At 45.7% G+C, this 13,557-nt stretch overlaps 1 protein-coding gene across 2 annotated transcripts in view; it reads left to right on the forward strand.

Annotated features, from left to right (window-relative positions):
- The window catches only part of myo10l3 (myosin X, like 3), a 50,017-nt gene that overhangs the window by 32,500 nt on the left and 3,960 nt on the right, over positions 1-13,557 (forward strand). The window contains exons 21-34 of one of the 2 annotated variants that reach the window (XM_077002124.1): positions 3,611-3,717; positions 5,490-5,990; positions 6,152-6,185; positions 6,278-7,045; positions 7,969-8,092; positions 8,913-9,156; positions 9,322-9,417; positions 9,584-9,677; positions 10,430-10,485; positions 10,745-10,887; positions 10,994-11,188; positions 11,529-11,686; positions 12,157-12,280; positions 13,220-13,517. In XM_077002124.1, coding sequence (XP_076858239.1) covers positions 3,611-3,717; positions 5,490-5,990; positions 6,152-6,185; positions 6,278-7,045; positions 7,969-8,092; positions 8,913-9,156; positions 9,322-9,417; positions 9,584-9,677; positions 10,430-10,485; positions 10,745-10,887; positions 10,994-11,188; positions 11,529-11,686; positions 12,157-12,280; positions 13,220-13,517 — 2,942 coding nt within the window. Of the gene's footprint in view, positions 1-3,610; positions 3,718-5,489; positions 5,991-6,151; positions 6,192-6,277; positions 7,046-7,968; positions 8,093-8,912; positions 9,157-9,321; positions 9,418-9,583; positions 9,678-10,429; positions 10,486-10,744; positions 10,888-10,993; positions 11,189-11,528; positions 11,687-12,156; positions 12,281-13,219; positions 13,518-13,557 lie in introns of both variants that reach the window. The other variant, XM_077002125.1, reaches the window with a different exon arrangement.

The following is a 13,557-nucleotide window of genomic DNA, read 5'->3' on the forward strand; positions in this document are numbered from 1 at the left end:
TGTCTGCCTGTTTTTTGTTAGCATAATGAATGATTCCATGATCCCATTAAATTGACATTGTTATGGGGCTATAGTATTAAATTGGTATTGTTATGGAAGTGTTCTAGTGTTAAATTGGTATATTGGTTAGAGTTCTAGACTCTAGGGTTAAAGTTCTAGATTCCAGGAATAGAGTTAGAGTTCCAGACTCCAGGGTCATGGTCAGAGTTCTAGACTCCAGGGTTTATGGTTCTAGACCCCGGGGGGGGGACTCAATGTTTGAGTTCTAGACTAGGGTTAGAGTTCTAGACTCTAGATTTAGGGTTGGGTTCTAGACTCTAGGTTAGCTGCCTTTTTGACTTCTTCAGGGTCTTTCTGACTCTTCTTTTCATCAGCAGTGATTGACAGCAGCAACCGCTGCTCCTCCCCATGCAGCCCTCCCAGGCCTGCTTGTTATTCTCCCTGCACCTCTGCAGTCCAGCACGTTCTGTGTGCAGCATGGACTCTGTTCTTATCTTTTAGTCAGTCATTGTTTTGCAGTGGCTGTTCAGACAAGCATTGGGCAAGATGTATCAGTGAGGACCTGTTGATTGTCATTGGCTAAGTAAGGTGTTTCAGAGAGGCCCTGTGACTTGTGATAGGCTCAGAGGTTTCAGACTTGCAGAAAGGCATTCATTGGACATTCTGAGTCTCAAGTTATACATACAATATACACCAAATATACATTAAAAAGACAAAATAATGTAAGTCACTTCTGCTGAATGGTGTAATGACAGTTTGAGTTCATGAGTAGCTGATGTCCATAGGAAAGAGCCACGAGAACCAGAAGAACTCCTAGTTTCTGATCTGTGTGTTTCACACAGAAGCACGCATGCACATACACATATGCACGCACACACATTCACACACACATACACACATGCATGCAACACACACATACAAACACACACATACACACACAGACACACACACACACACACACACACACACACACACACACACACACACACACACACACACACACAGTCACCCACACACAGAGTCAACTGGTCTGGTCCTGAATAGAGTCATGCTTCAGTGGTTGTCTGGCTGTAAAATAGCCTCATTGTTGCTGGGGAGGTTCAGGGTTGGTCCACTCCAATTTGTTCTTTGCTTGTCAGTGCAGTAAAACCCCCTCAAGGTCAGAGTTCTTTCACTACGCATCAGCCAGCACTAATGACTGCTAACCCTGCACTGCGCTGGGTAAACCCTCTCAACTCTTTCTACCTTAAACCCTAGCCTGGCCAATGGAGAGGCAGTGCAGTCTTTATAGACTGGACAGTGTTTATAAATGGGCATTGTGCATAGATAGAGCAATATTTGTGAGCTGGGCAGTGTTTATAGACTGGACAAGAGTGGGCAGTGTTTGTATGGGCTGGGCAGTGTTTGTGGATTGGGATGTGTTTATTATGGGCTGGGCAGTGTTTATAGACTGGACAGTATTTATAGACTGGACAGCAGTGGTGGCTCGTCAGTAGGGGGCGCTGGGGCACCGTCCCCATAAAAGTATACAGAGAATAAATGCTACTTAGACATGTAAACTTATGTAAATTATATTTTGTAAACGAGTTATGAAACTAGTAATACTGGCCATTGTCCTTTCTTTAAAAAAAAAAAAACAATTATATCTGCTGAATTTCTGTGACACATGTGTACCGTATACTTCCTGTGTGTGGGTGCTGCACTAATGCATGTCTGTGTAGGTTCTTAAACTTTTGGTAAGCACGTGATCTGGAGAAGCTCTTTAATTGGTTGCCCTAAAGTTTGATGCGCCTCGGTCACGCCTACTTTTATCAGTAGCCTATCAGTCCAGTAATTATTTTTTACTATGACTATTTTATTATGATTGGTTTATCTTCGATGATTGGCATTAGCATTCTGACAGCTCATTAGCTGACCAAGAGCATGTGGAAGATTTAGATTTAACTTCGATGAATAGTTTACATTTAAGTTGGCACATCATTTCTATCAAATGAAGGAAAATTCAGTTTTATCCTCACAAACAAACCCCTTCAGCAGGCGTTCGGTTTAAGAATTAAAGGATAAAGGAGTTTGGAGCTGACAGACCCAATTTCAGGGTGCTTGAAATCCTTGAAAATGCTTCAGTTTTGCCAGATTTTAAAAAGTGCTGGAATTTTGGCTATATGTAGCTACCGGAGCAAATGCTAACCAAACAATCATATATTTAAGTATATATTAATACACCACATTTATATAATACAACACGTTTATGTAATACATTTATTCTTCTGCTGTTTCCAAACACTGTACAGTCTTGCTGCAATATGTGTGTTACCTTTGTACATTTGACAATGTTTTGAATTCTCAATTTGTTTGGGCCTCCTCAAAACTTTTAGAACCAGCCGCCACTGCTGGACTGTGTGTGTGTGTGTGTGTGTGTGTGTGTGTGTGTGTGTGTGTGTGTGTGTGTGCACTTTTACTTGATGTTCAGGCTGCAAGGTGGTGGATATGTGTGTGTTAAAAAATCTGTATATAATTATATCCATACTGTGTCTGTGCATGTGTGTGTGGGAAAAGTATTCCTGGCATGAAGGCTGAAGGTTTGTGTAGGATAGGGAAGGATGTGGTCAAGGAAACCTCCTCCTTCTGTGTGTGTATATACAGTATGTGTGTGTGTGTGTGTGTGTGTGTGTGTGTGTGTGTGTGTGTGTGTGTGTGTGTGTGTGTGTGTTGGTGCAGCTGTGTCAGGGATTACAGGAACATCTGGGTCATATGCACCAGGAAGTCTCACAATGGGTTTAAGGATCAAGCCAAGCACAATCAAGCACAATTCAACTGTGTGTGTGTGTGTGTGTGTGTGTGTGTGTGTGTGTGTGTGTGTGTGTGTGTGTGTGTGTGTTTGTGTGTGTGTGTGTGTGTGTGCGTGTGCGTGTGTGTGTGTTTGTGTGTTTGGCTTTGTGTATAAACATTGGTTTAACATAGTATTTGTGTGCCTGGTTGGGGTGCCTGTTTTTAATTTTTATATTTGGTCATGGCAATTACCTTCCCAATGTGACAGACATTATCAGGTCATAATAAGCTTCTTCTTTCCTTATGTAAAGCACTTTGAATTGCCAGTGACATCTTTATAACTCAACCAGGACTAAATCAGGACAGAAAGGGTTAACTAGACAGTGAGCTTCTAGTTCTTAATAAGAAAAAGAGTGAGAGAGGGAGAAAGAGAGACAGGGGGAGAGGGGGGAGAGGGAGAGAGGGGGAGGGAGAGAGAGAGAGAGAGAGAGAGAGAGAGAGAGAGAGAGAGAGAGAGAGAGAGAGAGAGAGAGAGAGAGAGAGAGACATAGGGGGAGGGGGGGGCTCAGTCCGGCTGGTATTGCAGGATCAGCAGCAGGACGTGAGCTGTTTCAACACAATGACACTGGACCACACCCCTCTCACCACACACACACACACACACACACACACACACACACACATACATGCACATACACACACACACACACTTGCACGCACACACACCAGAAGCCCTTATCCACCCCCATAACTCTACTCCCTCTCCCTCCCTCTCTCTCTCTCCTCCCCACGCACACCCTTTTGTTCTGTGTTGTCTCTGCACCTCCCTGTGTGTGGGCAGGTCTTCCTGAAGGAGGTCTTGGAGCAGAGGCTGGAGAAGGAACGTGAGGAGGTGCGCAGAACAGCGGGCATGGTGATCCGAGCCCACATACTGAGCTATGTGGCAAGGTCAGTAGCACATGTTGGAATGCACACTCGAGTGTGCGTGTGTGTGAGTGTGTGTGAGTGTGTAAGCATATGCGTGTGTGTGTGCATGTGTTAAAGAACATGAGCACTTTTATCAAAGCTGTTGTAACCTTTTTTTTCAGTTGTGTATTAAGTATAATTGACTGTGTCCGCACGTGTGACGCTTTCTGTGTTTGAGTTTGTGTATAAATATTGTCTAAGTGATGAACTATATTCAGTTACTTGCTCAATTAACTCTTACATTGCTGTGCTGGAACAGCTAATGGGACTACATCTTAGTACCTTATTGATATATTTAACAGTGATTAGTATATGCCCTTTTATTTATGTTTTATTGATATTTATTACATATTCATTATGTATTATTAAGTTTATATATAGTCACCCTTTGTTAATAACAGTACAGGAATAACAAATACAGTCATTTGCTGAAGGTAATGTAAATTTACAGATTACATTTATGAAACAGTTATGGTACTTTGGTAATATTAATATACATTTCCCTTTATATTTTTGTTTGTGTATTCTTAAAGCCAAAACATAAAAGTTATCATGGAATACTTTAATGCCAAGCTGCACAAATTTTTCACAGTAATAATCTCTCATTGCCAAACTGGCATTTTACATCTAAATTTTACATTTGTAGCATTTAGCAGATGCTCTTATCCAGAGCGACTTTCAAAGTGCTTTGCCTGTTCACAGAATTTACCCTACATAGCATAGATAGATCAGAATTCAAGATACCCTCGAACCAGACTACTGCTAAACTACAGGATTAAACGCTATTACCTAGTATTGTAAATAAACACAGTTTCAGAAAACAGGAATTAAAACTGATATGTAGAAGTATAAATAAACACACAATGTAAAGAAGAAGGAGAACAAGGACTATCTGCAGTGTTAGTGCTCATTTAAGTTCTATTTTTGACTGTAATAATCTCTTAATGCCAAACTGGACAAAATTTGCACAGTCATATTGTTCTAGTATGTACATGTATGGTGGTGAGGCAGCTGGTGTGGGTTTTATACTGAATGTGCTGGAACAGCTCTGCTGGGCAGGCTGGCTGACCCAGAGGGGCAGAGGAAATGCTGCATTGAAGACACAGTCAGGCCTGTTGAGCCACAGTTGAGCCACAGTGTTAGCTGTGTTTCTAATGTTCTGCAGACCAGTAGGGTGAGGTATTAGGTTTATAATGATTCTATTACAAAGGTTCTGTGTGTAGGAGAGACAGTCTGAGTTGGTGTCCATTGTGTTTTTCACTCGTAAATAAAAATAATAACTTTTTCTATGTTCCAAAAAAGTATTTTTTAGCAGTACCCATATATTCGTAATGCTGTTTCAAGGTATTTGAAGGTAAATGAAGTTGTTTAATGGTACTTGAAAATAGTTTGAAGTTAATTCAATGCTATTGAAGGTAATTGAATGTGATTAAAGCTATTTGAAGGTGTTTGCAGGAGTTCAAATGTAATCCAAGTTGTTTGGTTTGTGTATACAAGCGCTGGCCTGTCCCCGTGTCGTTTTGGCTTTGGGTTGGACTGCCATAATCTGTTAAGGCTGTGCATCGTGAGTGTTCTTATGCATCTGTATCTAGTGTCCCTAATGTTTCTTGTAAACCACTGCGATCTGTAGCAAACACTCCGTCACCCTCTTAGAAATGCCACACAAACACAGAATGTTTAGTGCAGTGCTTTTCCAAAGAAATGGTGATGTGTGTGTAAGCATGACATCAGCCCACTGCCCATGTCTGTTGTAGAAAGCACTACAGGAAAGTTAAATCCAGCACAATCACCATCCAAAAAACCTTCCGTGCTCACTTCTGGAGGCGGAGCTTCCTACGCATGCGCTCTGCCACGGTGGTCCTCCAGAAACATCTCCGGGGGCATCTGGCCCGCAGACGCTGCCAACAGCTCCAGCAGGACAGAAGAGAAGAGGAGGAGCGGCAGAGGGAGGAAGAAGAGCGGAGACGAGCAGAAGACGAGCAGAGACGAGCAGAAGACGAGCAGAGACGAGCAGAAGACGAGCAGAGACGAGCAGAAGACGAGCGGAGACGAGCAGAAGACGAGCAGAGACGAGCAGAAGACGAGCGGAGACGAGCAGAAGACGAGCGGAGACAGCTGGAGGAGCAAAGAAGGGAAGAGGAAGAGAGACAGATGAGAGAGGAGCAGGAACAGGAAGCTATCCGGAGACAGCAGGAAGAGGAGGAGAAGCTGAGGACTGAAGAAGCCAGTGAGGAGAGAGGATCAGGTCCCAGCAGGTACACCCCCACCTTCCCAAGCTCTTACAAGCCTTCTTCTACTTTTGCCAACTATTTTAAGCACTCCAACCCTTCCACAACTGATCCATATTTCCCCACATTTCCCACATTTTCCTCATTTCTGCTAAATGAATGTCACAATTCCTATTTATGTTTGTTAGGAATCAACCAGGAACACACCAGTGTAGCACCAAGGTAACGGTACGTTTCATGATTCAAATGCTTTCTGAAAACCTGGACGAAAGAGAAAAGCACCTAATTAAGGAGGCGTGTGTTTGTGTCCTTAGAAGGAGGAGTGTGAGTGGCGTGGCGGCTGGCAGTACTCCTCTGAGGAGGAGAGTCGGCAGATGGAGGAGATCCTGAGACTGGAGCGTGAGATCGAGCGTCTGCAGAGGGAGCGTGATGACGGGGTGGCCCTGCTGAGCGAGACCTCACAGCGGGAGCTGCGGGACCTCAGAGACGCCGAGATCTACCGGCTGGAGAAGGAGGCATCGCGTGTGGCCACCGAGTTCCTGGATATGCTGGACTTCGGAGGCCTGGAGCAGTCGCTGTCTAGTGAGGAGAACCTGCACGAGCCTCCTGAGATCACGCTGGCCGAAGACGAGCTGGACGAGGGTTTTCATGCTGAAGATGAGTTTGTTTCCTGCCCTGACCTGCCCCTCCTGGTCCTGCCCCACCAAGACCTGCCCCCTGCTGCTGTGGAGCCCCTGGACGCAAACATTACCCCCCACCTCCCTCCTCCGTCTGCTTTCGCACAGGACTCACTGAACACCTCCACTGCCTCACACAGCCGGCCTGAGTTCCCCACGCCACCCCCACCTCCCCCTCCGCCTGTCACAGCTCCATCTGTGGGACACTCTGGAGGTTGTGGTGGGGAGGCGGAGCAACACACGGGGGAGCTCAGCCGCAGTGTTCTGCCAGACGTTGAGTCCGACTATGACCAGGAGGAGTTTGAGGAGGATACAGGAGGCGTTAACAATGGTCACCTCACTGACGAGGAGGTGTTGAGGTCCTTGGGCACTTACATGGACTCCTTCAGGGACAGCAGTGATTCAGTAAGTAATGGCACACAGAAGGTTGTTAATAGCCTCACTATAACCAGTGGAGAGATTTCAAAGTATTAAAATATTTCAAAGAGGAGAATATGGGTCCATTCTGTAGTTCCTACACTCACTGCAGGCTGTGGTGCAAGCTTTAGTTGCCAGTAACACCCAGTAACACCCAGGTCATGGGATCAGTACAGGGAGCACATGTAGTGTCCGAATAACAAATATACTTTATTTCAGTGTGTGTTGATGATAGTTTCTGATAAATACTGTAAATGCTGTGCACAGTAGTTATAAAATGTAGTTTATAAGAGTACACAGGAGTGATTGATAGATTATGTGGGAGTGATAGATTACATGGGTGTAATTAATTACGTGGGAGTGATTGATAGATTACGCGGGAGAGATTGATAGATTATGCGGGAGAGACTGATAGATTACGTGGGAGTGATTGATAGATTACGTGGGAGTGATTGATAGATTACGTGGGAGTGATTGATAGATTGTGCGGGAGAAATTGATAGATTACGTGGGAGTGATTGATAGATTATGTGGGAGAGATTGATCAATTGATGAATCACACATCGTCTGTTCCTCGTGTGTTTACTGTTAAACAGTCCCATGCGTGTGCTGCCTGTAGTTGAGACAGATTCCCATTGTCACCCTGGCGTGTACATGCTGCACCTGATCTTTAAACAGTTGTGATTTTTATGTCTTAATAAAATAATTTAGCCAGGTTGCCATTTCATATGACACTATTTAAAATCAGCTAGAACAGTTTGACACTTAAATAAGCATCACCTCATCACCAGGATCCCGAATAACCATCAGTGCGCACAGTGAAGTCAGTGTTGGAGGAAGAGAGGCTGTTTGTGTTCTGTGCCAGGCGTCATTTGGCTCATCTGTGACCATCACGTGCTTCTTCTCCACAGTTCATAGACAGTGATGAGGAGAATGACGACTACGTGGACACGGATGAAGAGGTGTCCAATGGCAGGGTCACCCTACTGAATGGTAGTGGCCCTCCATACTTCCACAGTTATCTGTACATGAAGAGTGAGTATTACTGTAACGTGGTGAGTACGTGAACGCACACACCGCGTGAAAACAGAGAGAGAGGTGGACCCAAGTGCCAGCTCGAGCTGATAAATAAATGACTATAGTCACTAGTCAGTGAGAGAGTGAGGCAGACAGACACCAGCGGTGACAGACACTGAACACAAAAGACGCGGATAAGAATCAACACATAAACAAAATAAACTCAACCATGAAAGCACGCGAGATAACTAAGGGAGTAAACACAAAACAACGTGGAAAACTCAACGCCTAACAAAATTAACTCGACCATAGAAACACGGAAGATAATAATAAAGGGGGACTCAAAAGGCGCGGAAAACTCTACGCGTATAAAACAAACCAAAGAAGCTAGGGGAAATTCCTAAAATAAAAGTAGAACGGATGTATGTAATGGGGAGGAAAACTTGAGATGGGCTAGGGAGCAGTGCAGAAGATAGAGACTCGAATAAGTGACAGAGGTACAAGAGAGAGAGGGAGGTGGCAAGACACCTTGTAACGCAGTGCAATGTCACAGAGCAAGCGAAAGGCTGAAAGCGCAAAGGCTTGATACCAAAACAATTCAGTGGTGAGTTGTCACAACTCACTTCCTTAAGCAGGAAGGAGAGCAGGTGTGACAGATCACTGCTGATTGCGATGACTCCTAGTGCGGACTCGGGAGCTCCCTCCTGTGGTGACCGGCAGAGCCGCATCTGAGCCAGCCCTGACAATTACACCATTACCAGCACATAAAGTATTAAACTGTTACCTCTACATTATGACTGTTTATGACTCTCTCTCTCTCTCTCTCTCTCTCTCTCAGGTGGACTGATGATCCCATGGCGGAGACGTTGGTGTGTCCTGAAGGATGAGACATTTATGTGGTTCAGGTCCAAGCAGGACTCTCTAAAGTCCGGCTGGCTGTATAAGAAAGGCGGTGGGATGTCCACGCTGTCCCGCAGGAACTGGAAGATGCGCTGGTTTGTGCTGCGTGAGACGAAGCTCATGTACTTTGATAATGATAGTGAGGAGAAGCTGAAGGGGACCATCGACATCCGTAGTGCCAGGTGAGACGCAGCATGAATCCCGCGGGTGGCTAGCAGCTCTCGGCCGGTGGCTAGCAGCTCTCGGTGGGTGGCTAGCAGCTCTCGGCGGGTGGCTAGCAGCTCTCGGCGGGTGGCTAGCAGCTCTCAGCTGGCTTCATTTGTTTTAGTATCTCTCTCTATTTACAGGGAGATTGTTGATAACCATGAGAAAGAGAATGCACTGAACATAGTGACTGAAGACAGAACTTATCACATATATGCAGAGACTCCAGAGGAAGCCAGGTACGATGTGATTATCGCTTGAACAAACCCAAAACACAAAGAGTTTGCTATCTCTTGTGAGGTGCACTCTATTCGCGTTTTGACATTCTATGCCTCCTTGTGGCAAATTTTCATTCAGTTTCTTCACTGTCTCTGGGGCCTCCTCCTGTCTGTGTTTGCTCTGCAGTGGCTGGTTCAGTGTGCTAAGCCGTGTGCACAGCGCCTCCCCAGAACAGCTGATGGAGATGCGTCATGAGCAGGCCAACCCCAAGAACGCCGTGGTGAGTGATGAGTTCAGGCTTCACGCAGCACTGGTGAATCCTGAATATGTGCAGTAATAGAAACAAATACACAATGCACTAAAGCCTCAGAAGCACAGCCTGTAGCAGACTGAGGTAATATGGGAAGTGACACCTGTCTGGACTACAACTTGTACAGTGTCATTTTGTGTTGTTCGCATAACTGTTTAAGTAGCCACATTGTCAATTGTGATTTGCACTCCAAATCGAAATTACATTTACTCATCTGTGCAGTGAGAACATACACACACACACGTACACACTAGTGATCAATAGGGGCTGTATTACACACACACACACACACACACACACACTAGTGTTCACTACGGGCTGCACATGTGCCCAGAGCAATGGGCAGCCCTAGCCCGGCACCCAGGGAGCAGTTGGCGTTAGGTGCCTTGCTCAAGTGCACTTCATTCATGGCTTGGGGCCTGGGAATCAAACTCATGATGACCCTCCGATAACAAGACCACCTAACCACCAGACTGCCCTGCTAGCATAGCTCTGTTAGCATAGCTCTGTTAGCATAGCTCTGCTGGCATAACCCTTGGGCAGTATGGGGAAGAAAGCATAGTGGTCTAAATATCGAACCATGTGGAACTCCATAGTGAATATGTATTTTAAGACACATATGTACATATGTGTCTTGTCTCAAGCCAGTTTAACAGACACTATCATTTCAGATGTTTTTTGTCATTTTTGTCATCAGTTTGCACATTCTGTAATCCTCACAGGGAACTCTGGATGTTGGACTTATTGACTCTGTGTGTGCCTCAGACAATCCTGATAGGTAATGAAAAGGAACAGCAAAAATATTTTCAGATGCAACACACATACACACATGCATGCATACACACACAGACACACACACTCATGTACACACACACACACATGTATACATACACACGCACTTGCATGCACACACACACACATGCACACACACACACACACACACACACACACACACACACACACACACACACACACACACACTATTACAGTTTATGTATTTGTGCTTGTGATTGAAATGCTCACGTCCTGTTTTGCAGGCCCAACTCATTTGTTATCATCACAGCCAATCGTGTGATCCACTGTAACACTGATCTGCCTGAAGAGATGCATCACTGGATTGGCTTGCTTCAGAAACCCAGAGGAGAGTCTCGCATTGATGGCCAGGACTTCATAGTAAGAGGTGTGATACCCATTTCTCATGTGCTTTACACTGCCATGTTTGTTAAAAAGACATCACGTACAAGCCCTCTTATTTGAACTGTGTAAACTCTCTCTGCCTTCACCAGGTTGGCTGAATAAAGAGGTCAGGGCCAGCAGTAAGAGCACCTCTCTGAAGTTGAAGAGACGATGGTTCGTCCTCACCAGCAACTCTCTGGATTACTATAAGACCTCGGAGCGCAGTGCCTGCAAACTGGGAACCCTGGTGCTGACCAGCCTCTGTTCTGTGGTACAGCCAGAGGAGAGGGTGTTCAAAGAGACAGGTGAGTACCTGTGGAGTCTGTGACTCTGTGTCTGTCCATCCGTGTCTGTGTTGCCTGTATCTGTGCCCACCTGTGTGTCTGTTTCTGCCTACGTCTGTATCACTGTGTCTGTCTTCCTGTGTCAGTGTCTGCCTGCATCTGTTTGTTTGTGTGTGTGTGTGTATGTGCGTGCGTGCGTGTGTGTGTGTGCGCGCGTGCGTGCGTGTGTGTGTGTTTGTCTGCCTACATCTGTGTATCTCTGTATCTACGTGTATCTGTATGTGTGAGTCTGTGTTCAGCTGTGCTCTGCTGTCCTGCCCCTCAGTAAGCCCTGCTGTCTATCTTCTAATGTCCTCCATAGGTTACTGGAACATCATAGTCCACGGGAGAAAACACTCCTACCGTCTCTACACCAAACTGCTGAACGAGGCTATGAGATGGGTCTCGGCGATACAGGGTGCAATCGACAACAAGGTTCCCATAGAAACACCTACTCAGCAACTCATCAGGGACATCAAGGTAATTTTTTTCAAAACTGATGAGCTTGTGTGATTTCTTGCTAATGACCAAAGTGCCACGAAATAAACTGGATTTGTGGCTGTGTCCATTTCAGCTGTTGAGGCATAACCCTGTAGAGTCCTGCAAGCTTTCCTGTAGTGTTGAGTGAGGTACCGGTTTGCTGTGTGGAGGCTGGATCTGAGTCTGCTTCTCTCATCTGTCTCTATGTAGTGCATCTTCACCCTGGTGTGGTGTGGTGTGGTGATTCCCACCATTTCAGTCGTACTGCAGTAGATTCTTCTTTGTGTGAAGTTCTCATGACTTTGAAGGCTACAGAATAGTTTACCCAGAGGAACACACAAAGTTATTCAGTGGATTCTTTGTGTTTTCTGTGTTTTTGTGTGGTCTGCTGTAGCTGTGTCTATACACCACATTTTTGTGCCGTTGACTTGACTGGCGCAGTAAATACATTGTGTGTGTTGGCTGTGTAGGAGAACAGTATGAATGTGGAGGTGGTGGAGCAGATGTATTGGAGGAACCCCATCCTGCGCTACACACAGCACCCTCTCCACTCACCCCTACTGCCCCTGCCATACGGGGAGGTCAACGTCAGCCGTGAGTCCCTTTACCACACCTCTGTTACCCTATACCACATCACTGTTACCCTATACCACACCACTGATACCCTATACCACACCACTCTGTTACCCTTTACCACACCACTCTGTTACCCTTTACCACACTACTGTTACCCTATACCACACCACTGATACCCTATACCACACCACTCTGTTACCCTTTACCACACCTCTGTTACCCTATACCACACTACTGTTACCCTATACCACACCACTGTTACCCTATACCACACTACTGTTACCCTATACCACACCACTGTTACCCTATACCACACCTCTGATACCCTATACCACACCACTGTTACCCTATACCACACCACTGATACCCTATATCACACCACTCTGTTACCCTATACCACACCACTGTTACACTATACCACACTACTGTTACCCTATACCACACCACTGTTACCCTATATCACACCACTCTGTTACCCTATACCACACCTCTGATACCCTATACCACACCACTCCCTTACCCTATACCACACAACTGTTACCCTATACTACACCACTCTGTTACCCTATACCACACCTCTGATACCCTATACCACACCACTCTGTTACCCTTTACCACACCTCTGTTACCCTATACCACACCACTGTTACCCTATACCACACCACTCTGTTACCCTATACCACACCTCTGATACCCTATACCACACCACTCTGTTACCCTTTACCACACCTCTGTTACCCTATCCCACACCACTGATACCCTATACCACACCACTCTCATACCCTATACCACACCACTGTTACCCTATACCACACCACTCTGTTACCCTATACCACACCACTGTTACCCTATACCACATCACCCTGTTATGTCTTTGTTGAGACTTTGAGGTTCAGCTGGGTTACTATTTAATGAAAATGGTGAAGTAACTGGTGTAATGTCTCTTTTTCTTCCCAGTCCAAAAGGAGAAGGGATACTCCAGTCTGCAGGATGAAGCCGTGAAGGTGTTCAACTCACTGCAGGAGATGGAGGTAGTGTCAGACCCAGTGCCCATTATCCAGGGCGTCCTGCAGACCTGCCAGGATCTACGCACACTCAGAGACGAGGTCTACTGTCAGCTGATCAAGCAGACAAATCATGTTCCTCAGCCTGACAACCCTGCCAACCAGGCCCACTGGCACCTGCTCACCTGTATGAGCTGCACGTTCCTGCCCAGCCGTGGGATCTTGCGCTACCTAAGATTTCACCTGAAAAGGTATTGTAGTCTTCCCACTGCCCAAGCCCCTCCCCCTGCA

The sequence above is a fragment of the Brachyhypopomus gauderio genome, chromosome 4 (genome assembly GCF_052324685.1).
Source record: "Brachyhypopomus gauderio isolate BG-103 chromosome 4, BGAUD_0.2, whole genome shotgun sequence".
Lineage (NCBI taxonomy): Eukaryota > Metazoa > Chordata > Actinopteri > Gymnotiformes > Hypopomidae > Brachyhypopomus > Brachyhypopomus gauderio.